This window comes from Leucopleurus acutus (assembly GCF_964270905.1).
Source record: "Leucopleurus acutus genome assembly, chromosome: 10".
Classification (NCBI taxonomy): Eukaryota; Metazoa; Chordata; class Mammalia; order Artiodactyla; family Delphinidae; genus Leucopleurus; species Leucopleurus acutus.
In genome coordinates, this window is record NC_139153.1 from 68150495 (window position 1) to 68174136 (window position 23642).

The 23642-nt window shown below is 46.8% G+C and overlaps 1 protein-coding gene across 5 annotated transcripts in view; it reads left to right on the top strand.

Annotated features, from left to right (window-relative positions):
• TBC1D22B (TBC1 domain family member 22B) overlaps window positions 1-23642 on the top strand; it is a gene marked incomplete at its 3' end in the record, with an annotated part of 63017 nt that overhangs the window by 33559 nt on the left and 5816 nt on the right. For 4 of the 5 annotated variants that reach the window (XM_082847615.1, XM_082847616.1, XM_082847619.1 and 1 more), the window contains 4 exons: window positions 15240-15346; window positions 15811-15886; window positions 18180-18307; window positions 18573-18668. In XM_082847615.1, coding sequence (XP_082703741.1) covers window positions 15240-15346; window positions 15811-15886; window positions 18180-18307; window positions 18573-18668 — 407 coding nt within the window. The remainder of the gene's footprint in view (window positions 1-15239; window positions 15347-15810; window positions 15887-18179; window positions 18308-18572; window positions 18669-23642) is intronic. The other variant, XM_082847618.1, reaches the window with a different exon arrangement.

Below are 23642 nucleotides of genomic sequence, written 5' to 3' on the forward strand. Positions count from 1 at the left end.
CTTTAAGGTAGATGTATCAACCTATTTTTTTTTTTTTTGTGTGTGTGTGTGTGTGGTATGCAGGCCTCTCACTGTCGTGGCCTCTCCCGTTGCGGAGCACAGGCTCTGGACGCGCAGGCTCAGCGACCATGGCTCACGGGCCTAGCCGCTCTGCAGCATGTGGGATCTTCCTGGACCGGGGCACGAACCTGTGTCCCCTGCATCAGCAGGCGGACTCTCAACCACTTGCACCACCAGGGAAGCCCTGTATCAATCTATTTTAAATGAGCTTCCCAAACTCAAACCTAGGTCTTTTGACCTAAATACCTGTGCTTTTTATAAGAATTGGTGGTATCTCAACTTAGAGGCTCCCTCTTCTCCATTCCCTGCTCCAAAGCAGGCAGCACATTTCTTATTGCTCCTTTTCTTAAAAAAAAAAAAAATACAGTAGAGGTACATACTCATTTTAAAAAATCAAGGACTTCCCCGGTGGTGCAGTGGTTAAGAATCCACCCGCCAATGCAGGGGACACGGGTTCGAGCCCTGGTCTGGGAAGATACCACATGCTGCGGAGCAGCTAAGCCTGTGTGCCACAACTACTGAGCCTGCGCTCTAGAGCCCGTGAGCCACAACTACTGAACCCGCATGCCACAATTACTGAAGCCCACGTGCCTAGAGCCTGTGCTCCGCAACAAAGAGAAGCCACTGCACTGAGAAGCCCGCACACCACAACAAAGAGCAGCCCTCGCTCGCCGCAACTAGAGAAAGCCCGCGCACAGCAACAAAGACCCAACGCAGCCAAAAATAAACAAATAAATTTATTAAAAAAAAATAAAAACAATATAGAATTTTTATTACCTCACCGCTACCCCCTCCATCACCAGAGATAACTACTATTGACCTCTTGGTGTGTATTTTTCCAGTCCTTTTCCTGTGTGCGGATAGAGCTGCATATATTATTTTTCTTTGTTGTATCCAGAAAACTGGGATCAAACTTATCCATACTTTTCTCTATCTTGCTTGTTTTCATTTACAGATATCTGGCCAGCTTTCCAAATTTGGACATATGGATCTACCTCATCACTTTCAGCAATTACTTTCATCAAATTTTACTATAGTAAACAATTCTTTTATAATAGGACATTTAAATAATCTACAATTTTTAGCTATTATAAAGAACATTTCAATGAATATCCTTGTACATATTTTCTTATGCATTCGTGTTAAAATACATGTTTCCCTGAAAGAGAGCCCATAGAACGGAAATTACTAGTCCTAAAAGCATGCCAAATAGGTACCACTCCAAACTTACACTGCAAAAAGGTTTACAGCAGTTTATACTCCAACCACTAATGTTTGGGTGCACTCTTCACATCCTTAGCAAAACTGGGTATTTTAGTCTAACTGTATTTCACCAATTTGGCAAATAAACCATGGTTTGTGTTTCAATTTTTATTTCCACTTGCTCTTCAGTGAGGTGGTTTATCTTTTCTTTTGTGTATTAGCATTTGTTTCTTTTGTCATCTGCTTGTTCAGATCTTTCATCCAGTCTATGGCCATACCACCCTGAATGTGTCCGATCTCGTCTGATCTCGGAAGCTAAGCAGGGTTGGGCCTGGTTAGTACCTGGATGGGAGACCGCCTGGGAATACCGGGTGCTGTAGGCTTAAAAGAAAAAAAATTCTTTTATCCAGTTTTATCGTTTTTTTAAAAATAACTTTGTTTATTTATTTATTTTTGGCTTCGTTGGGTCTTTGTTGCTGCATGCGGGCTTTCTCTAGTTGCGGCGATCAGGGGCTACTATTCGTTGCGGTGTGTGGGCTTCTCATTGCGGTGGCTTCTCTTGTTGAGGAGCACGGGTTCTAGGTGCACAGGCTTCAGTAGTTGCAGCACATGGGCTCAGCAGTTGCCACGCCTGGACTCTAGGGCGTGTGGGCTTCGGTAGTTGTGGCACGTGGGCTCAGTAATTGTAGTTCGTGGGCTCTAGAGTGCAGGCTCAGTAGTTGTGGTGCACGGGCTTAGTCACTCTGTGGCATGTGGGGTCTTCCCAGACCAAATCAAACCCATGTCCCCTGCATTGGCAGGCGGAGTTTTAACCATTGCACCACCAGGGAAGTCCTATCCAGTTTTTTCTATTGGACTGTTGGTCTTGTTTTGTAAGAGCTTTGTGTGGATTAGATATATTCATTTTTCATCTGCTATGTGTTAAAAATATTAGGTCAAACCACATGAAATTGATAATATTCAACGATTTTTGCCGCATCCCTCCATGGGAATTTTATATAGTTCAAGCTAATTCTTTTTTTTTCCTCCCAGACCATCATTTGTCTTTTCAAATTTCTTTATTGTGTCTCCTAATGTAGCACTTCCTAATTTTTATGTGGTCAAATCTGTCCATTCGACAGGTATTTATTGAGCTCCTCCTATGTGCCAGAGGATAGAGTGACTAAGATAACAGATGTGGGCCCTGCCCTTACGGAGCCTCCCATCTAGTGCAGGGGTTAAGGGGCTCACAAAAAATTAAACAAGTCATTGCAAAGTGTGAGAAGGACATGAAGGAAATACCTCCTCCTTTATGGTTTTTAGATTCGGTATATTGCTTAGGAAGTCTTTCCGCACACCAATATTATAAGAATATTCTTCCATGTTTTCTTCTAATATGTTTGTGGTTTTGATTTTACATTTAGCTTTTTAAATTCCATTAGTAATTTATTTTCCTGTGCAGTGGGGGCTGAGATTTAAAGTTACTGTTCCAACTGGATAGTTCATTTTTTCAACACTATTTATAAATAGTACATCCTTTCTTCACTCATGTGAAATCCCTTTTCATAATATAATATAAATTTCTTTATTTATATGGTTTACTTATTTCTGTTCCATTTATCTCCATTTCTATGCATGTACCAACAGCTTGGATTTTTGACCTTTGTAGTGTGTTTTATTATTATTTCAGGGCCAGTCTCTTTCATCATCCTTTGGTAAAAATTGTCTTGGCTCTTCTTCCAGGTCAACTTTAGAATCAACTTGCCAAATTCAGGATGTAGGGAACCCTTCTGAATTTTTATTGGAGGTGCATTAAATTTACAAATTAGTTTGTTGGGGTATTTTTTTCTTTTTTTGATAGCAGCTTTGTTGAGATGGCATTCATATACCATACAATTCACCCATTTAAAGTGTACAATTCAATGGTTTTCAGTATATTTATAGAATTGTGTAACCATCAGCACAGTCAATTTTAGAATATTTTCATCAGCCCAAAAAGAAACCCTGTACCCCTTAGCCATCACTCCCAAGCCCTTGCACCCCCCCCCCCCCCATTCCTAGGCAACCATTAATCTACTCTCTGTCTCTGTGGATTTGCCTTTTCTGGACATTTCATAAAAATGGTCATTCCTTTTCATGGTCAAATAAATATTCCATTGTATGAATATACCACATTTTATTTGTCTGTTCATCGGTTGCTGGGTATAAATTAAGCTTCAAAGAAACAAGGCATACAGACTTCCCTCCAGCCTCAAGGCCTTTCCTGAACATAGATTCAACATTGTTTGTGGCCTTCAAGAATAGTTCTCTTGTCTGAGTAATAATGCTGCTTTTCTTCCCTTCTCTAATAGTGCCATATCCTAGTAAGGCAGCTACTGTGAGAGGTGTGTTGTCATGACCTCTCTGATATGACTCTCCCTACCACAGGAGGCCTCAGGTATCCTTCACCCATGGAACAGGCCAGGCAGTTGCCCTCATCATCCCAGGCAGTTATCATCAGGCAGCCTTAGCCCACCGCCCCATCTTACTGAGTTGTAGCGTGGAGGATGTGTCCTAGTAGAGCTGTGGGATCCACATGCCACCAGAACACTGTTTGGCCTCTGTCCTATCTCCTCCCCTGTCTCTTCTTTATTACTTTTATAAATTGGTACCTGAGCTGGCTTCATGCTTTGTGTCATGTTTGTTGTAAAATAGTTGAAAACGGGGGGAACCAGTGACTCTCCTCTGAGTTGCTAGAGGATTTTTCTGTAGCTGGCTTAGCCCCCCAGTAGCCTGTTTATCTGCTGAAACCAGCTGCTCACATAGAAGTGGGTCCTCTGTGGATAAGCCAGCTATGTCTGGGTCCAGAGGTGACAATGCTGGAGGGTCACCCCTGGGGAGATACAGTCTCTGGACTGTGACCCCTGAGATGGTGGAATGCCTTTAGACTCTCATCTCCAAAACCTTTTGGACTTAGATGACATTATTGATCTAGCTTGGAACATACCAAGGTCAAATGTAATCGATGATGTGGCCATCACCAAATTAAGCTGCGTATCAGCAACTGTTTAAGTGATGCAAATGAGGAAATTGTATAGAAAAGTGGGGCTCATGACATGTCCTGTTTTCAGAAGAAGAGTGGTGCCTGGTGATTTCTTTTGTTACAAAATGAAACACTGTCAAATAACTCTCCCCCTTCTCCTCCGCATGAAGTAGTACAGCAGGATTTTCAGGTTTTACTTAGAAGCATGACAGCAGTAGAACTCCCAGAAGGGAAGTCTTTCCCATACCTCTGACTCGTGTTCCCTGCGTGACATTTACACTTAGATATGTCATAAATGACCAGTTAGGATTAGCTTGTCTGCACTGACAGGGAACCAATACCTTAAGCAAGAGAGAAAAGCTTACTTCTTTCACATTAAAAGTCAGGAGGTAAGTAGTCTGGGGCTCCATGGTATCAGGGATCCAGCCTCCTCTCTGTCATCCTGCCATTCTCAGCATGTGTTTTTGTACTCATGATCCAAGATAGCTGCTTGTGCTCTAGCCATCACATCTATATTCCAGCCAGTGTGGAGGGGGAAAGGAAGAAAGGCATACTCCTTCTGTTGAAGGACACTTCCCAAGTACATGACACTCGGTTTTGAATCTCTCTTGTCTGAACTTAGTCTTATGGCCATTCCCATCTGCAAGTGAGCCTGGAAAACACAGTCTGTATCCCAGGTGGCCAGTACCCTTATGGGTCCTTTCACCAAGGAGGAGTGGGTTATAGTTATTTATGTATAATGACAATCTTTGCTATCCCTAGGCTCCTCAGACTCAGTGTTTGACTAACTCCTCTCCATACCCAGCCACCCTTTTCTCTCAGTTGCCAGCATTTCCGGTCACTTAAGTCAGAAATGCTAAGACTTGTTCGTAATTCTTTTTTCTCATTTTTTTTTTTTTAAAGGAGATGTTGGGAGTAGGAGTTTATTAATTAATTAATTTATTTTTGCTGTGTTGGGTCTTCGTTTCTGTGCGAGGGCTTTCTCTAGTTGCGGCAAGCGGGAGCCACTCCTCATTGCGGTGCGCGGGCCTCTCACTATCCTGGCCTCTCCTGTTGCGGAGCACAGGCTCCAGACGTGCAGGCTCAGTAGTTGTGGCTCACGGGCCCAGTTGCTCTGCGGCATGTGGGATCCTCCCAGACCAGGGCTCAAACCCATGTCCCCCGCATTAGTAGGCAGACTCTCAACCACTGCGCCACCAGGGAAGCCCTTTTTTCTCATTCTTGCATATCCAATCAGTTATAGAGCTCTGATGATTTCGTGTCCTAAATATTTCTTGAATCTGCTTCCCCCTCTATTCCTCCTATGACTACCCTAGCTTAGCCTTGGATTGCTGAAATGGCCAAGTGTGTTTTCCCATCTCTGGTTTTTGTCCCCTTCTTCCCATCTTTCACACCATTTAAACACAGACTTGTCGGTGCAGCTCCTTTGCTTAAAACCCTTCACTAGCATCCTATCACCCACAGTTAAAATGTCCACATTCTCAGGAGTTCCCTGGTGCCCTAGTGGTTAGGATTCTGGGCTTTCACTGCCATGGCCCGGGTTCAATCCCTGGTCGGGGAACTGAGATCCTGCAAGCCACACAGCACAGCCAAAAAAAAAAAGTCCAGATTCTCTAGCTTGTGCAAGGCCCTGTGTACTCTACTTCCTGCCTCACCTCTTAAACTCAGAAATCCAAAATTGACAGTTTTAATCTAAAGCCTTGTCCTGTACCACCTCTTTATCCCCTGGGCTAGTCCTTGTGCATCCTTTAAGACACCCCTACTTCCTGGAAGCCTGCCCTGAGACTTCTTCCCTACCCCCACCACCCCAGTGGTACTCTTTCCATAACCCTGTGCATTTCCCCTTTGTAGGACTTTACCACACCAATTATTGTGTATTTCCCTCCTACCCTCTCCCACCAGACTGTATGGTTCTTTGAGGCCAGAGACTATTTTAAACATATTTATATTCCCAGTGCTTTTATTTTGGTGTCCAAAATAGGCATTCCATACATGTCTAGATGAATAAAAGAATGAAAATTTCATAACGTTGCTAGATATTCAGGAAATAGTGCAGCTTTGCTGGGCTTGGCCACTGGAGGGCAGTGAATTACAGTATTCTGCTACTATGCTGAGATAGTCAAAAGTTCTCTCTCGTAAGGGATGGAGATGGAGTTCCATCACTCATTCAGCAAATACTTATTGAGGAACTACACCGTGCCAGGCGCTGCTCTAGGCACTGGGGATACGACCCTAAACAAAGTGGACGAAAATCCCTGCCTTTCACTTCTAGGTATTTATACAAGGAAAATGAAAGCGTATAGTCCCCCAAAGCCTGCATAGGAATATTCATAACAACTGTATTAATATAGACAAAAATTGGAAACAACCCAAATATCTGTTAATAGGAGAATGGATAGTCACACAATGGAATATTACTCAGCCATAAAAAAGAATGAACTACTGATAAAAGCAAGAACATGGAAGAAATCATCTCAAAAACCATTATGTTGAACAAAAGAAGCCAGACACCGAAAAAGTACACATTGTATGTATGATTCCATTTAAATGGAGTTCATAAATAATCTACAGTGATAGAAATCAGAATGATGGTCGACTCTTGGTCGGACATTGATTAGGAAGAGGCAAGAAGAGACTTTATAGGGTGATGGAAATGTTCTCTCTTTGGACTGGGGCACTTTTTTTTTTTTTTTTTCCGGTACGCGGGCCTCTCACTGTTGTGGCCTCTCCCACTGCGGAGCACAGGCTCCGGACGCGCAGGCTCAGCAGCCATGGCTCACAGGCCCAGCCGCTCCGCGGCATGTGGGATCTTCCTGGACCGGGGCACGAACCCATGTCCCCTGCATCGGCAGGCGGACTCTCAACCACTGCTCCACCAGGGAAGCCCTGGGGCACTTTTCTACACGGATGTATACATGTGTCAAAACAGAACCGTGAGCTTATGTGTAGTCTAATGTATGTAAATTATATGTAAAACTAAATCTCTTCCACTGAGTGTAAATTCTGATGAGCAGAAACTGACAATAAATAGAAAAATCAGTAAGGTATTTGTCACCTTGACCGAGATAAGTGCTACGCAGGAGAACAGAGGAGGAAAGAAGGACACAGTTGTGCCCTGTTGGCAAGAGTGGGAACAGGAGCAGGTTTTAATCAGGGTAGTGAGCCGGGGTCACACTGAGAAGACGATGTTTGAGCAAAGTCCTGAAGGAGGAGAGGGGGTGAACCATGCAGTTAATTTTTGGTAGTTAACACTCAGAGTTTCAGAGGAAAGGAGTTGTCGTTAATAACTCCCCACATGCCCAGGTACCGTGGCCCCTGTTGCCGTGTCTTGCTCCTGGGCTGCTGTGGATTATCCTCCAGCTCCGTGCTCTTAGATCCTGGGAGGCTTCATTGTCCATCTCACAGCCAACTCTGCCCTGCCGATCCTGTTCCTCCCCACCTGGCAAGGTGTGGAGGCCAAAGATGAAACTGGACAGACTTCCGTAGTCTTTCATTGTCTTAAGAGGACGTTCCTTTTATTCCTTTTAAAATGTAAATTTCGTATTGAAGTATAACATACACTTTTTAAAGTACATATGTCATTACATGCACAGCTCAATAAATTTCCCCTAAATAACCAGCACCCAAGTGGAACATTTCCAGCACTGCAGAAGTTCCCTTGTGTTCCCTTCCAGGCCCTCCCCTCGCCCCCACAAGGGTAACTATTTTACTGACTTCTAACACCTCGATTAGTTTTGCCTGTCTCTAAACATTATATAAATTGAATCATAGAGTAAGGATATCACTTTGCATTTTCATGCTACTGGTTTGGAGGGAACTGGGAGTGAGACCGATGCTGAATTTTTAGCGCTCACCCTGTTTGGAACTTTACCCCTTTCTTCAAGGTGCCTCCTGGCCCCGTCTTCATAGATGCAGCAGCCTCATATGTGGTAGTTGAGACATATGAGACTCTTTCCAGCAACAGACATGTATGTGGAGACGCCCAGTCAGAGTGCTGAGCTGAGCTGCTTTCAGCGGACAGTTGAGAGCAGTGTGAGCATTTGGTGGGATGTCCAGTGCTGGATTTTCTCCCCTGTAGGAGGTAAGCTCTCCAAGGGCGAGTTGTAGCTTGTCATCTCCGGCACTGTAGGACCCGGCCTGCTCTCTCCCTGGTGGTAAACCAAGTGACACATGCATGCTCCCTTGCTCTCTCTCTCATCTGACCCCCCCCAAAAATGAGAAATTATAACAGAGGAGAAATTGAGGTAGCCAACATAGTCAAGATGTTTGAGCCTAGATGAGGAGCCTCTGGGCAGCTGACACTGGCACAGGGGACCTTGGACTCCCTACAGCCTGTTGACATACACAGTATCTTGGTGACATGCTGCCTGGCTCTGTGGGTAGTCTTTGGACAGGTCCTAGAAGGTGAAGTGTGTGCTGGACCTGGCCCCTCCCTTGCCCCATAACCTGAATACTCATATAGTTCAGATTCATGTAATCTGAGGTCATAGCCAGCAGTCACTTGTGTTTGTTAAATAAAAGTGAAAGTAATCCAGGAACCTCAGGAAAGTAGAGACAGTTTAGTGATATGTTTTTGTTTTTTTTTTTGCGGTACGCAGGCCTCTCACTGCCGTGGCCTCTCCCGTTGCAGAGCACAGGCTCCGGATGCGTCGGCTCAGCGGCCATGGCTCACGGGCCCAGCCGCTCTGCGGCATGTGGGATCTTCCCGGACCGGGGCACGAACCCGTGTCCCCTGCATCGGCAGGCGGACTCTCAACCACTGCGCCACCAGGGAAGCCCCTATGTTGGTTTTTAAAATTAATTTTAGCCAGGCTGCCCCACGCTGAGTAGTGGACAGCCAGAGATCATTTTGAGTTAATATTTACCTTTTAGTCACTGCCCTGATTGACAGGCACGGCGTCGGGAAGGGCTCCATGGTCAGCTGCTTCTCTGTGTCTTGGAAACAGCACGTCTCCTCTCACTCAGTCTGGAATATGGTCCTCATGAAGCAGAAAAGCCCGGCATGGGTCTCTGCTCTTTAGGAACCTCAGAAGAAGTCTTTCCTCTAACCTCCTCCCTGTCCTCACTGCCCTTTCTTTGTTAGGTGGTTTGACTTTTCTGGGTTTAACCAAGGGGCCCCTCTACTTTTTTTTTTTTTTTAATATTTATTTATTTATTTGGCTGCGTTGGGTCTTCGCTGCTGTGCGGGCTTTCTCTAGTTGGCGGCGAGCGGGGGCTACTCTTCTTTGCGGTGCGCGGGCTTCTCATTGCGGTGGCTTCTCGTTGCGGAGCACGGGCTCTAGGCATGTGGGCCTCAGTAGTTGTGGCACGTGGGCTCAGTAGTTGTGGCTTGCAGGCTCTAGAGTGCAGGCTCAGTAGTAGTGGTGCATGGGCTTAGTTGCTCCACGGCATGTGGGATCTTCCTGGACCAGCGATCGAACCCATGTCCCCTGCGTTGGCAGGCGGATTCTTAACCACTGCACCACCAGGGAAGTCCTGGGGCCCCTCTACTTTGTACATGCTCAGCTGTGGTGGCCTTGTCTCAGCTGCTGCTATCAAATACTTGACTGAAAATACCAGATGAGTAACACCCAACAATAAGTTTCTATAGCACTTGAACCACTTAAAAATTATTACATACAGGTGACCAGATGAATTCCTTGACACTTTTCTTAAAACTGTGTTTCTTTTTCTTTTTTTTAATATATATATATTTTTAACTTTTTATTTTTGGCTGCGTTGGGTCTTCGCTGCTGCACAGGCTTTCTTCTAGTTGCGGTGAGTGGGGGCTACTCTTCGTGGCGGTGCGCGGGCTTCTCGTTGCGGTGGCTTCTCCTGTTGCAGAGCACGGGCTCTAGGTGTGTGGGCTTCAGTAGTTGTGGCGTGCAGGCTCAGTAGTTGTGGCTCACGGGCTCTAGAACACAGGCTCAGTAGCTGTGGCGCATGGGCTTAATTGCTCCACGGCATGTGGGATCTTCCCGGACCAGGGCTCAAACCCATGTCCCATGCATTGGCAGGCAGATTCTTAATCACTGCGCCACCAGGGAAGCCCCAAACTGTGTTTTTCTGGATGAAATGTTTAACTCTTATTTTATGAAGTTCTTTAGATGTATAGCTGAAGAGATTTTTTTTTTCCTTTTCTCAATCAGTTTACTTTTGTGATCAGAAAATATTATGTAAGGTATTCTTGTGAGTCCAGTTTAAAAAAAAAAAAAAGAGAGGCATCAGGTAAGCCAGAGGCTTTGGAAAATAGAGGGCCGTCTGTAGTCTGATGCCTTGAATCCTCTCATGCCTGCCAGTCAGGCTGATTAACTCTGACCCAACAGATGACAAAATCTAGAAATTGCCTTGCGATCACAGATGGTTCCTGGGAAATGCCTAAAGCAGTTAATGGACAAGTTAACTCTTGTCAGTTTAAGCAAAAGCCGTTCTTCCCGAAGCCGTAGGGGAGTGTTTGAGGCATAGGTGAGGCTGATTTTAGGCCTGAGATCTGGAGTTCTCAGAAAAATAAATACTTGACTGGGGCTACCACTCAGGTGGGACATTTTATCAGCTAATAATGCTGGGCTTGACAGCATGTTCTTGTCAAGCCCGGAATGGGCAATTTGATTTTTATAAAGAACTTTGGGTTTCCTCTTTTTGGATGCTTTGCGTCTTAAAACAGCCATAAAATATCCCTTAAAATCTCATTCCCTCCCGTCTGAGTCCTGGCGGCTGAACGCTGCATAATGACAACCAGAGACGCTGCCCTCATTGGAGACTGTGTTGCTGGCATGGTTTCCCGTTCCAGCTTCAATTATATGTTGAATTTTCTCAAGTGGGACGTTTAATGATCCTTCTGAACAGACTGTTTATGCTGAATGAAGCCCTTCAGAGAGCATTTGGGCCTCCCTTTCTCTGCTGCTTTTTGATGGTGCACTCAGCTCACAGTTTTTGACTGAATGTGTGAATTTTATCCTCTCAGCAGCCAGAACTAAACTCTCCTCCCACTCTCTGAAATGCTGGTGAGCTCTCCTGCTGACTGTGAAAGCCACGGGCTAAGGCGCAGGCCAGGCGTAAGGGCAGAACATGGGGAAACAACAACCCCCAACTCGAGGCCCCAAGAGAGGGTTCAGCATCCTGTCTGGTCCCTTTCCCCCCTGGACAGCTAAAGGTTTGGAACTGGCACAGTTATTGAGAGCTGTATCTTACCAACTTAAACCTCATGTTCAGTTTTCTTCCTTGAGACCAGAAGGTGGAAAATTGACTTTTATTTTTTAGGTACGTTTGGAATTAAGTTAGGTTTGGCTGCAAATAACAGAGATCTAAAATAACAGTGGCTTAAACAAGGTAGAAGTTTATTTGTTCCTCATATAATAGCAATAATACTAGCTAACATTTGCATAATGCTTATTTCATGACAGGCACTGTTAGCACTTTTCGTGTATTGACTTGTTTAATCCTTACAATGTGCATTGACATTGGTAGGATGTTACCACCTTAACAGATGAGGCGTTGAGGCACGGAAGGTAAAGTCACTAGCTTAAAGCCACATAGCTCGTGAGTGACAGAGCCAGGATTTGAGCCACACAGTCTGGCTCCAGAGTCTGTGCTCTTAGCCACGTGCTCTTCTATCTGACAGAAAAGCCACAGGTCACCAGGGCTGATGTGGCAGCTGTGCTCCCCAGTCTACTTGGGGACCCAGGCTCTTTCTCCCTTGTTACTCTGCTGTGTGTGGTTTCCATTCCCAGTGACATTCCCGCTGCAATGTTCTGGAATGGTAGAATGCCCAGGTAGGAAAAGACCCTTCAAATTATTGTGGCACTCTGGATTTTCTTTTGGGAAACGTGTATGAATAGTGGGGGTGGTTTTGTCTTGAGCCTTCCTTGTGGGTTTCATTTTTTTCTTACAACCCTATTTTCTTTTTCTTTAATAAATTTATTTTTATTTTTTTTATTTTTGGCTGTGTTGGGTCTTCATTGCTGCACACGGGCTTTCTCTAGTTGCGGCGAGCGGGGGCTACTCTTCGTGGCGGCGTGCGGACTTCTCATTGCAGTGGCTTCTCTTGTTGCGGAGTACGGGCTCTAGGTGCGCGGGCTTCAGTAGTTGTGGCATGCGGGCTCAGTAGTTATGGCTCATGGGCTCAGTAGTTGTGGCTCACAGGCTCTAGAGCGCAGGCTCAGTAGTTGTGGCGCATGGGCTTAGTTGCTCCACAGCATGTGGAATCTTCCCGGACCAAGGATTGAACCCTGACCCCTGCATTGGCAGGCGGATTCTTAACCACTGCACCACCAGGGAAGTTCCACAACCCTATTTTCATAAAGAGGGAACTACTGCCTTGGACGGTTGGTGTGATCAGTCTCACTCACTAAAAAGGAAAACACACACTTCCCTAGTGCACTGCTGGGCGTCTGGTCCTGGAGAGTGGTCTGGTGGTACCAGAGGTTAGGTCACTTGAACCTGTGGCCCAGAGTGGTTCTCATATGGTTCCTCTGGCCATTGTTCGCGGTAGTGGGAGTTGGAGGCACCTGGGTATCCATCCATGGGGGGAACGGATATGTAAAGGGGTGGTGCTCTGTGTGGGGCAGTGAACTAGAGGTCTGTACAGCAACACGGAAGGATCTTAGAAATGTAAGATGAAGCAACAAGAAAAAGGAAGTTTCTGAGCTGGGTCTTAGAGCCCAGTATCACTTAAATAAATTAATAGTATATATATGGCCACCCCCCCCCCCCCCACACACACAAGCCCCCACTATACAATAAGTGTTTAAGTTGGAAAAATAGAAAGATGGTATTTTTGGAAGGATTTTTTTGCGTGGTTTCTTAAACGGACCTTTATATATTATCTGAAGTCTTCATTTCTTCAGGCTTAGTGTTGTTCTACAATATCTTGTTTGTTCTTTTTTGATGGTGAAAGGCAGATATAGTCAATGGTAGCCCCTTTTTTCTAAAATCATGTGCATTTTTTCCTGACTATAAAAATTATGCTTATTGTAGAAATTTTGAATAGTAAGTCTTAAAGAAAATAAAAATTCTTTATCCCTACCACCTTGGGAATAAGCACTGTAAACCTTTGTGATATACTTTGTCTTTCCTCTGTGATTATACAAACACATAAATATTGTATGTGCAGTAGTTGAGAGTAAACCATGAATAATTTTGTAGTTTACTCCTTTCCCTCAATGCTGTGACATGCTTTCCCATGTCATTACAAATTCCTAGTAAACTTCATCTAAAATAAACTACTGTGTGCCAGGCACTGTTGTTGACACTTTACTTGTATTAACTATGGACTTTTACAGTGTTCCCAGGGTCATAGCTTTTCTGACAAAGCACCCCGCCCTCCCCAAAAGGGTTTTTACAGCCCTTGATGTCCATTAGAAAAACGCTGTTTATACAGGATGAGAATCTGAGAGTTGTTAAACATTTCCCCAAGAAGGTCCAGATGTAGGTCTAAATAGAGTAATAATTCTCATAAATGAAAGAGAATACATTTCATCATATGCCTGTGTCTCTCTGCAGCACCAGGGACTGCAGTGAACACCCTGTTTTCAAAACAGGGCTCCAAGGAGATAAGCTGCATTTGGCACAGAACTCAAGGGCCTGAACATTTCCATGTGTGGCCTCTGACGGGCATGCAGGGACCTGTAGGTTGAGGTGGCCTGTCTTGTCCACCTCTCTCTGGCAGGAAGGAAACATCACATGGCCTCTTCCTTCTTCTAGAAGACTCTTATGTTCTCCCCGCTTGTATCTCAGACCAGATAGACAACCTCTCACTCCTGTCATTTAGTGTGGGATTTCCATGAGAAGCTAATAGGCGATCCTCTTTCAAAGAGGTCCCATGGCTAAAGAAGCTGGGGAAATGCTGGGTGAGCAAGGTTAAGGAGATTTACTTAATGCAGAATGTCTAATAACTTCTCAAATCCTTTTGTATGCTATGATCTTCGTGAACCTCCAAGACGAGGATATATAATGCAGCATTTCTCAACCATATTTGTCTGTGGAACCTTTTTTCTTGAATATTCTGTAGGATTGAGGTTTTGCAGAGCCCATCTTGATAACTTCCAGACTGGTGAGGTTAAATCCTGGGAGCTTTCACGGGTTTGGGCCATCTTCCTTCACACACTCATCTTCACTTCTGAGTGGTGAGACCATGGGTCTGCCTTGTCAGAACTGGGGGATCCCATCTTTAAAATGAACTATTGGGGCTACCTGATCCCACCTTTTTCCACTACCTGTAAGTGTGAGTGTGCTAGACAGTTCAGTGAATTTCTGAAATCAAAGAATTTTTCCAGACCATCTCCAGGGGGCTGGATATAGCTCTTTTTAAAAATTCATTTATTTTTATTTTATTTATTTTATTTTTGGCTGTGTTGGGTCTTTGTTGCTGCGCATGGCCTTTTCTCTGGTTGCGGTGAGCGGGGGCTACTCTTCGTTGTGGTGCGCGGGCTTCTCATTGCGGTGGCTTCTCTTGTTGCGGAGCACAGGCTCTAGGTGCATGGGCTTCAGTAGTTGTGGCACGCGGGCTCAGTAGTTGTGGCCCATGGGCTCTAGAGCACAGGCTCAGTAGTTGTGGTGCACGGGCTTAGTTGCTCCGCGGCATGTGGGATCTTCCCAGACCAGGGCTCGAACCCGTGTCCCCTGCATTGGCAGGTGAACTCTTAGCCACTGCACCACCAGGGAAGCCCCTGGATATAGCTCTTTGAACAGGAGGCCTGAAGTATTTTCTTTCCTCAAACTAAATGAACAAATGCAGTGGAAGAGGAAGATGTGTTGGACCCAGCAAAACTGGTGTGAGAAATGGCCTGTTCAGCGTTGTAAGGAGATCCTCAAGAGCCTTCCTGGGACATGTTTGCCCACCTGACAAGGGGACGGGGAGGGCAGGCCCCTGTTCCTTGGCATCGTGTTAGCCTGGCTCTCCTGGCCTTAAGGACCCCGTTGAAGATACTAGACTCTGTCTTTCTCTCTCCATTTTTTGGAGAAGACCTCTGGACTTTCTTCACCTCTTGTTTTACAGAAGAGGATGTGGAGAACTTTGACGTGACCAATTTGTCTCAGGACATGCTGCGAAGCATAGAAGCCGACAGCTTTTGGTGCATGAGCAAACTGCTGGATGGGATACAGGTGAGTGGTTCTGCCCTTGTGGGACACCTGGGTTGGGGCTCCCTGCAGCCCTTTGGGTTCCTTGTTGCTCTTCTGCATCAGACAGGGCCCCCCACCCAGCATGGCTCCTCCCCTTTTTGGTCCATCCATCTTTACCTCGTTCATTAGCTTTACAGCTTTCAAAAGGCAATGGTCTAGTGTCCCCTGGAGCCTAAGGAGGTCTCCGTGTTGCCCTGCCCTTGTCATCAGACTGTGCCCCTCCTTTCCTCTGTGCTCCCGGGCTGTGCTGTTTGCCTCCACAGCACAGGGCTCTTTTAGGCTTTCCTCACACTCTGCTGTTCTATGAGATTCCTTTGTTCCCCAAAACACTGGCACCAGTTTTGGAAAAACAGCTTGTGTTTTATAAATGTATTTCAGTGAATTTGAGGGATGGTGGCACGACTGTTTGGTATCCCTGTTCATCCTGAGTCCTATGTTGTTTGCAGGATAACTACACCTTTGCACAACCAGGGATCCAGAAGAAGGTCAAGGCACTAGAAGAGCTTGTCAGTCGGATTGATGGTAGGTTCAGAGGAAGAATTCTCTAGCAGTAGCACAGTGGGATTCTGACACACACCAGTTATGCTTGTGGGCATAACTCAGCCCCCTTCCTAGCCACAACCCTTTTCAATTCACTCTGTGCTGTTGGCGGCGCTGGCATCCTTCCACATCTCAACCGGAAGATGAGGTGAGAACTCTGCTGTTATGTCAAATTCTTTTCTCTCCTTAGTTTTCTACCACTGAGGTCTATCAGTCCTCCTTCAGCATCTCTCCTCAAATTCGCTCTTTCTTCTCGATGTCCATAGCCACAGCTCTGGTCCAGCCTTGCTTGGGTTTTTGCAACTTCCTCCTAGAAGGACTTGCCTTCTCCATACTCTGCTCTTCCACATCATCTATCACACACCTGCATCTTTCCAAAGCACTGTTCTGGTCATGTCCCTCTTTTGCTCTGAAACCTCCTGTGCTCTCCATTGCTTTTAGCATCAAGTCAGAGGTAGTCTGACCTTGTCCTTCATGCTGCGATGTGACTCAGGACTCCTGGGCTCCATGCTGGGTCCCCAGGTCTGGCTGATACCCCAGCAGGACGTCCCATAGCTCCCTGTGACCTCTCTGGGTGGGGAATATGAGTCGTGGCTTCCTGATGCAGAATGTCTTTGAGGAACAGGAGCCCTACAGTAAGTCCTTGGCTCCGGCATGGAATCATGGAGTGTTAGAACTGAAGGCAACTCGGGAAGCCCTGCTGTTGACCGATGAGGAAACTGAGGCCCAGGGAGAGAAGTCGGAATTACTGTCACGTACAGGTCTGACAGCGAGGTCTTCTGTTAAGAGGACTCTCTAGCACCAATTAATTCCACCAGTTACTACACAACTGTTAAATCCCATTGTCTGGTTTGCTATCATGGATTTTTCTGCTTCACCAAAGCATTCCCTTCCCCAGTATAGAGATTGTGTATCTTTCTCCTTTCCCAGGTTTTCTTTCCATGAAAACCTTCTCTGATTTGTTCCACTCACTCCAGCTTCCTTTTATGACTTGGGATTTCAGTCTTCCCAGCATGTTTGATAATTTACTATTTTTATCCTGTGCATCGTATGTGGGATACTTTTAGCCTCTTTGCATTATTGCCCTGGCCCAACTGTTAGCTCCATGATGGGGCCCACATCCAGCTCTCTTGCATCCCTCACTTGGATCCTGGTACAGGGCCTGTGCTAAGCTGTCTGACAAGGGCCGGATTCCAGAGGGTCGGAGCTGTGGTTTTTGCCACTTCCTGGCCTGTCCTTTTTTTTTTTTTCCTTTTTCCAGCCCTCAAAAATACCTGAAAAATACAGGCACAGTACTTTAGGATGGTGGATTTTTAAATGTATATATCTTTATGCTTTGAATTATAGAAGTAATACTTACTCATTACAAAAATTTAGACACTTGAGAAAAACACAGAATAAAAAGTAAAAATCCTCCCCCTTCCTTAAATTCTACTCCCGAGAAATAACCATCGTTGATCGTTACTCTTTCAAAAATTGTATTAAGTACTTGCCCCATGCAGGTACTATTGTAAGCACTTTTATTTTCTCATTTTATTCTCCCCCAAGCTTGGAGGTCTGGATGATTATCTCCATTTATAGATTAGGAAACTGAGGAGGGTAGTGATTTTTTTTTTAATCCTGTCAAGCAGCATTCGAGGGGCTGTCATGTAGAACGGGGTCAGGTTTGTCTGGGCTGCTCCAGAATACTACACCAACACCAAGGGGCGGGAGTGGGGAGGGAGCTAGTGTCTGCTGGTGTCGACGAGGCACTTCCTGGTGAATCACTTAATCATCAGTGGGCGAGGCTGCCCTTGAGTGGAGTCGGTGAACATCTTTCACTGGCGGTTTAAGTTCCTGCTGGCTGCCATCTGTCAGGGAGGCTGAAGAGGAATCCTCACTGGTGGGAGGATGGCTAAGGTGACCCTCACCGTTCTTTTCCATTCTGGGTTCTTCTCTGATGAGTACCAAGGTCAAGCAGCCAAGTGAGCCTTAACGTCTCCTGCTCTATGGCTCGAGCAGCCGTGCGAAGGAAGAAAGGTCCCTAGAATATCACTATGGGGTGTTCAAATAGTTCTGCTACATGCAGGGCTGAGTCGTAACCATGCAGAGTTGCTGTGAGGTGGTGGAATCAAACGTAAAGGATGGTCAGATGCCCATCTGTCCCCTCTGTGTCTGGCTTCTCCAGGGAGAGTGGCTGAAAAGAAATGGAAACCACCTTTTGGGCTCATGTGACTCTTTCAGGGTCCAATCCCCTAGGTTACTCTCAGGGGGCCAATGACACTTTCTGTTTCAGAGCAGGTACATAATCACTTCAGGAGGTACGAGGTCGAATACCTACAGTTTGCCTTTCGTTGGATGAACAACCTGCTTATGCGGGAGCTTCCCCTTCGCTGCACCATCCGCCTGTGGGACACATACCAGGTATGAGGAGACCCCTGCCCTCTCCATGCCAGGCTGTCCCTGAGGCACCCAGCTCCCTGCCGGGTGTGCAGTATAGCTGCTCGGAAGTTCCCGCCACCTCCTTTCTACCTCTGTGTCTGCCTTAGCCTCATGGGCAGGGCCTCTGCTAAATCTTTTCAGGCCTCTGCTCACCCAGCCATTAAAGGGGTGCTGTTCTGCTTTCCCACCTTGCAGAAGGATTGGCTCTGAGAGGGCTTGGAGACCTAACTGTTTTTTCCCTTCCCAGTCTGAACCCGAAGGGTTCTCCCACTTTCATCTCTACGTGTGTGCAGCCTTCTTGATCAAGTGGAGGAAAGAGATCTTGGATGAGGAGGACTTTCAGGTGAGTGACCTGGAGCTCAGCCCGCACGGGGAATGAGCGTCAGAATGGGAGTCATCCCGCTAGGGGGGCTGTGCGCATAGAAGCTACCACAGCAGGTGCCTGGCTGGAAAGAGCAAAGGAGAAAGGATGCTCACAAGAGGGTGCCCTTCCCAGTTGGCAGGAAGGCACTGGGGCCCAGAGTTCTTCAGTGTGAAAGGGTCTTAGGGCCAGAAAGGCTGCAGAGCAGCTGGGCGGGTCTAAGAGACCTTTCAGTCATTTGCTGACCAGCACTGGTTGAATGCCTGCAACATACTAGGCACCACTGAGGGAGTAGGACATAGAGAAAGTTGAACAGAGAACTCTGCTCTTGTAGAGCTTACATACTAGTTGGGGAGAGAAAGTAAACAAAAGCCTAGTACATAGTAAATTAAAAGGAATGTTAGAAGGAGGTAAGAAATATAATTTTTTTAAAGGTAGAGTAGGATAAAGGGATTATTAGGTGGTAGGGGAGGGACAGGTTGCAATTTCAAAGTAGTCAGGATAGGCTCACTGAGAAGGTGACATTTGAGCAAAGCCTGGGAGAAGGTGAGGGAGAGAGCCATGTGGACATCTGGGGATCTGCGGGGAGAGCGTCCAGGCAGGAGGAACAGGCTTGCAGAGGCCATGGGGTCGCAATGTGCCTGGGCTGTTGGTGGAACCATGATGGTGGCCAGTGTGGCCTGGAGCAGAGTGGCCCAAGGGAAGAGTAGGAAGAAGTGAGGCCAGAGAAATCACAAGGGACCCAGATCATGGAGGACTTCGTAGCCAGAGTAAGGACTTTGGCTTTTACTCTGAGTGGAAGAGGGTCTTGAGCAGAGGAGGGACATGATCTGACTTACGGTTTCAGAGGTTCACTCTGGTGTGGACTGCAGGTGCGGGCAAGGCTGGAAGCAGGGAGGCCACCCAGGAGGCTAGTGTAAGTCCTCCAGGTAACACACGAGAGTGGCTTGGACCTGGATGGTGGAGTGGAGGTGTGACAAGCGTCCTGAGCTTGGATACAGAGCCAACAGGAGTAGAGCCAATGGGAATTCCTGAGGAATTGTGTGTCGAGTATGACAAAGGGATGAGTCAGGGTGGCTTTACAGTTTGTGAGAAGCTGTAGGAGGAGCACGTTTACGGAGGAAGATCAGGAGTCCGGCTTTGGGTGTGTCGGATTCTTAATGCTGTTAGACATCCAAATGGAGAGGTAGAATAGGGAGATAAACCTTAGGGGTCTGGAGTCAGAAGAGAGAGCAATCTGGCTGGACGTGTATGTTTAGGAGCCTTTGGCTAGATGGTCTTTAAAGCCAGCGCCTTGCATGAGATCTGAAGGAGGTGGGAGTGGACAGAGGAGAGGAGAGGGCCAGGCCTGAGCCCTGCACCCTCCTACGCAAGAGGCCAGGGAGGCGAGGCAGACAGGCCAGGAGGCAGGGAGGTGACTAGTGGGAGCCCAGCGTCCTGGAACCCGAGGGGGGGATGTGAAGAAGACTGAAGAGGTAGCGGAAGCCAGGCAGCTGCTGCAGGGGGCCCAGGACAGGGGGACGGGGAGTGGGGATTGAGGAGACAGGTTGCCAGGCTCTGTCATCTGCAGAGAGAGAGGCCTGAAGGCAGTTCATGGTCGTAATCTCCGGGGGTGGCAGTGGGCTTTTGTTTTTCTGCTTTGTATGTTGCTGAACTGAGGGATTTGGGGGTTGTTTTTGTTTTGTTTTTTTTGGTACGCGGGCCTCTCACTGTTGTGGCCTCTCCCATTGCGGAGCACAGGCTCCGGATGCGCAGGCTCAGCGGCCATGACTCACGGGCCCAGCCGCTCCGCGGCATGTGGGATCCTCCCGGACTGGGGCACGAACCCGCGTACCCTGCATCGGCAGGCAGACTCTCAACGACTGCGCCACCAGGGAAGCCCGATTGTTATTGTTTTTGTTTTAATGGGTAGATATTCCTTTTAAAAATGGGAGGTGAAAAAGCCAGAGGAGGTTGAATGTTTTTCTAAGTTCTAACTGATACCATAGGTGTTCTCAAGAACAGTAGCATCTCCAAGTGACCCCCGGGGAAGTCCCACTCTATAATTGGTGGTTAAAGCACAGAAGCCTGTTCAGCAGATAAATGGAAAGACAGGACCCAATTTGCCCAAGGAAGGGCTTTGGAAGAAAAAAGGAAAGAGTGGGCTTCTGTGAGTAGGTGGTAGCCATGGGGCCGAGGCTGCAGGCAGCGGATAAAGAGCCACAGCTGCTGCCAACCAGCAGCATGTGTGACGCCCGGACTGGCCACGTGCTGGGCGAGCTGTCAGTTTTGGCAATGTGGTTGAGGTGGGGCAGGATATCGAGAGCACGAAGTCTAATTTGGTTATCATGAGCCAGGCTCAGAGGGCCTTATCATATGTGATAAAAGTGCTTCCGAGATTAGCTCAGGGAGGTGGACGTGATTCCTGGAATGGCTTTTAGCCATTCACAATATCGATAGAGTACAGGACAATAGTCTGTGACTTTAAAACTCTGGTAGACATGGAGGTATTCTATGCTGGGTAGCATATTCGATTATCTGATGGACCTGAGGTCTTTCTGCACTAATCCACAGAATGACAGTGGACTTTTTGTCAGCTTATTAGCACCTCAGCTAGTCCTACTCATAGAGGAGTCTCCCCTCTTTCCTTTAGACAAAACAGAATGGGTGATTAAAGTTCCTCCCAACTCCGTAGTTCTATAATTCTATGAATAATAAAAGAAAAACTGCACCTGGCTGTGTTAGGATAGACGAGCGGTGTCCCTTAGGAGACAGAAGCATGGCACGGGTGTGAGGAACAAGGGCAGAAGAGCGTTGTGTGGGGTTGTGAGTTGCTGTTCTGTGACCTCTGTAGAGAATGAAGGCCCATACATCCTAACTGCTAAAGGGCTGCCTGCAATTAAATCACTGCAGAGGAAGCTCTGTCAGTGAATACAGGTATCCCAGAGAGCCAAACAGGCCTAGCCTGGGGGACAGAAGTTTTTAGGGCTAAAAGCTGAGTGACTCGAAGAAAAACCAGGTGAAGTAGCTGCAGATATAAAAGAGTTGTGGCAGTTCCAGCAGACTGGCGATGTATCACCCTTAAAGAGCAGAGAAGGGGAGCCAGCTGAGGGTATAGGGTGAAGCAGGAACCCTCCTTCTAAAGTTGGGGACTATGCAGAATAGTATAGTGGTTAAGCCACGGTCTCTGGGGCCAGTCTGCCTGGGGTCAAATCCTAGCTCTGCCATTTTTCTAGGTGTGCAACCTTAAGCAAGTAAATTAGGCCCTCTATGCCTCAGTTTTCTTACCTGTAAAATGGGGATGAGAGTACTTACCTCCTAGGACTATTATGAGGATTATACAAATCATTACATGTGAAGCTGTTGGTGTACTTTGCATATGGCCCTCAAAACAGTGAGCTTATTAGCACTAATATTACTTCCTGCAATGTACTCTGAGTCCAGGGAGCAGTGAAGTGAAGACAGCTTTAGAAACCCAAGTCTCTGAGTAAACCGTGCTAGGCTAATCCTGGGTGAAACCAAGCTGGATGACCAAATGGGGCTGGAGAGGATGTGTTCAGAGGGTGCAGGGGCAAAGGGCGGTGCCCCAGCTGTGGTGAGAGTTCCCAGAAGAAAGGCATCTGCCTCTCCCTAGCTGGGCGATTGTCTGGGGTCTGCCTGGGAGAGGGGACCAAAAACTGACACAGGAGGCTCACTTTAAGAGGTTTCTAGGACTTCCCTGGTGGTCCAGCGGTTGGGACTCTGCACTTCCACTGCAGGGAGCACGGGTTTGATCCCTGGTCAGGGAACTAGGATCCCACATCGCAGCGCGGCCAACAACAACAACAAAAAAAGAAGTTTCCTTCCTGAGACCTCTGAGCAAGGGAACCTCAGGCGTGTCCGTGCACAGGTGCTGTAGGGGTAGAATGGCCCCGTCCTCTGGGCCATAGGCTGCTTCAAATGAGAGCTTGCAGCAGAGCTGCACCAAGGCTCTTTCATGGTAGAGGGGACCTCCGCAATTCTGGCCCTCAGCCTGGGCTGGCGTAATAGAATAATGGTGATAATGTTAGGTTGCATCTTATGAAATTATTTTTATAGGTCAAAATAATCAAGTATTGGCAATTTAATAAGGTTCAATCTAATAATAACTAATTCTTAGTACTTTTAAGGCACCAGGCACTATCCTAAATGTCTCTCTATGTTAATTCATTGCAACAGTCCCACAAGATAAGTTGTAATTACTACCCCCATTTCACAAATGGGGAAACTGAGTCACGGAGAGATTGACTAGGCCAAGATCACCCAGGGAGTAAGTGTAGAAACCTGGAACCTGTGCTCCAGGCATGGATTATGCTCTGATGCCTCTCCCTCGGGGCCTGGACAGGCACTTCCTGGGGCACGTGAACTCGGTTTACGTGGTACCTGCTCATGGGCAAGGTTCTTCCTCCCCCTCCTCCATTATTATGGAGGTAATAATTTCCTAAATACATTATTTTATGTAAGTCAGAGAGAACAGGCACTTGAGCAAACGCCTGGTCACCTGCAGCCTAAAGCGTCCCCTCAGGAAAAGCAGCATCTTTGAGAGTCTAGGAGAGCATGGGACCCCACAGATGGCTCAGAAGTGATGTTGAGAAGCCCCGCGCAGGGAACTCTAAGACTAATAACCACAGTTCCTTTAAATACATAAAAAGGGAACTGGCAGAGGAGTTGTGGGACAGCTGATGACTCTAAACCAGAGTAGCAGCTGGTCTCAGAATCCTTTGCTTTCATCTTATGGAAGAAAACCTTGGAGAGATTCCCACTCTGAAAGTGACTTTTGTAGGAGATAGGTCAGAGTTATTAAATGAAATAGTGCTAAGCCCGTGGGATGTTCCAGGCCTAAATAACAAACTAAATGTAAATAAATCCCTTGAACCAGATGGCGTCCACCCACCACTTCTGCAGGAACTTAAGGGTAGGATTGTGAAACATTGCCCAAATGCAGGCCCCATCTTCACA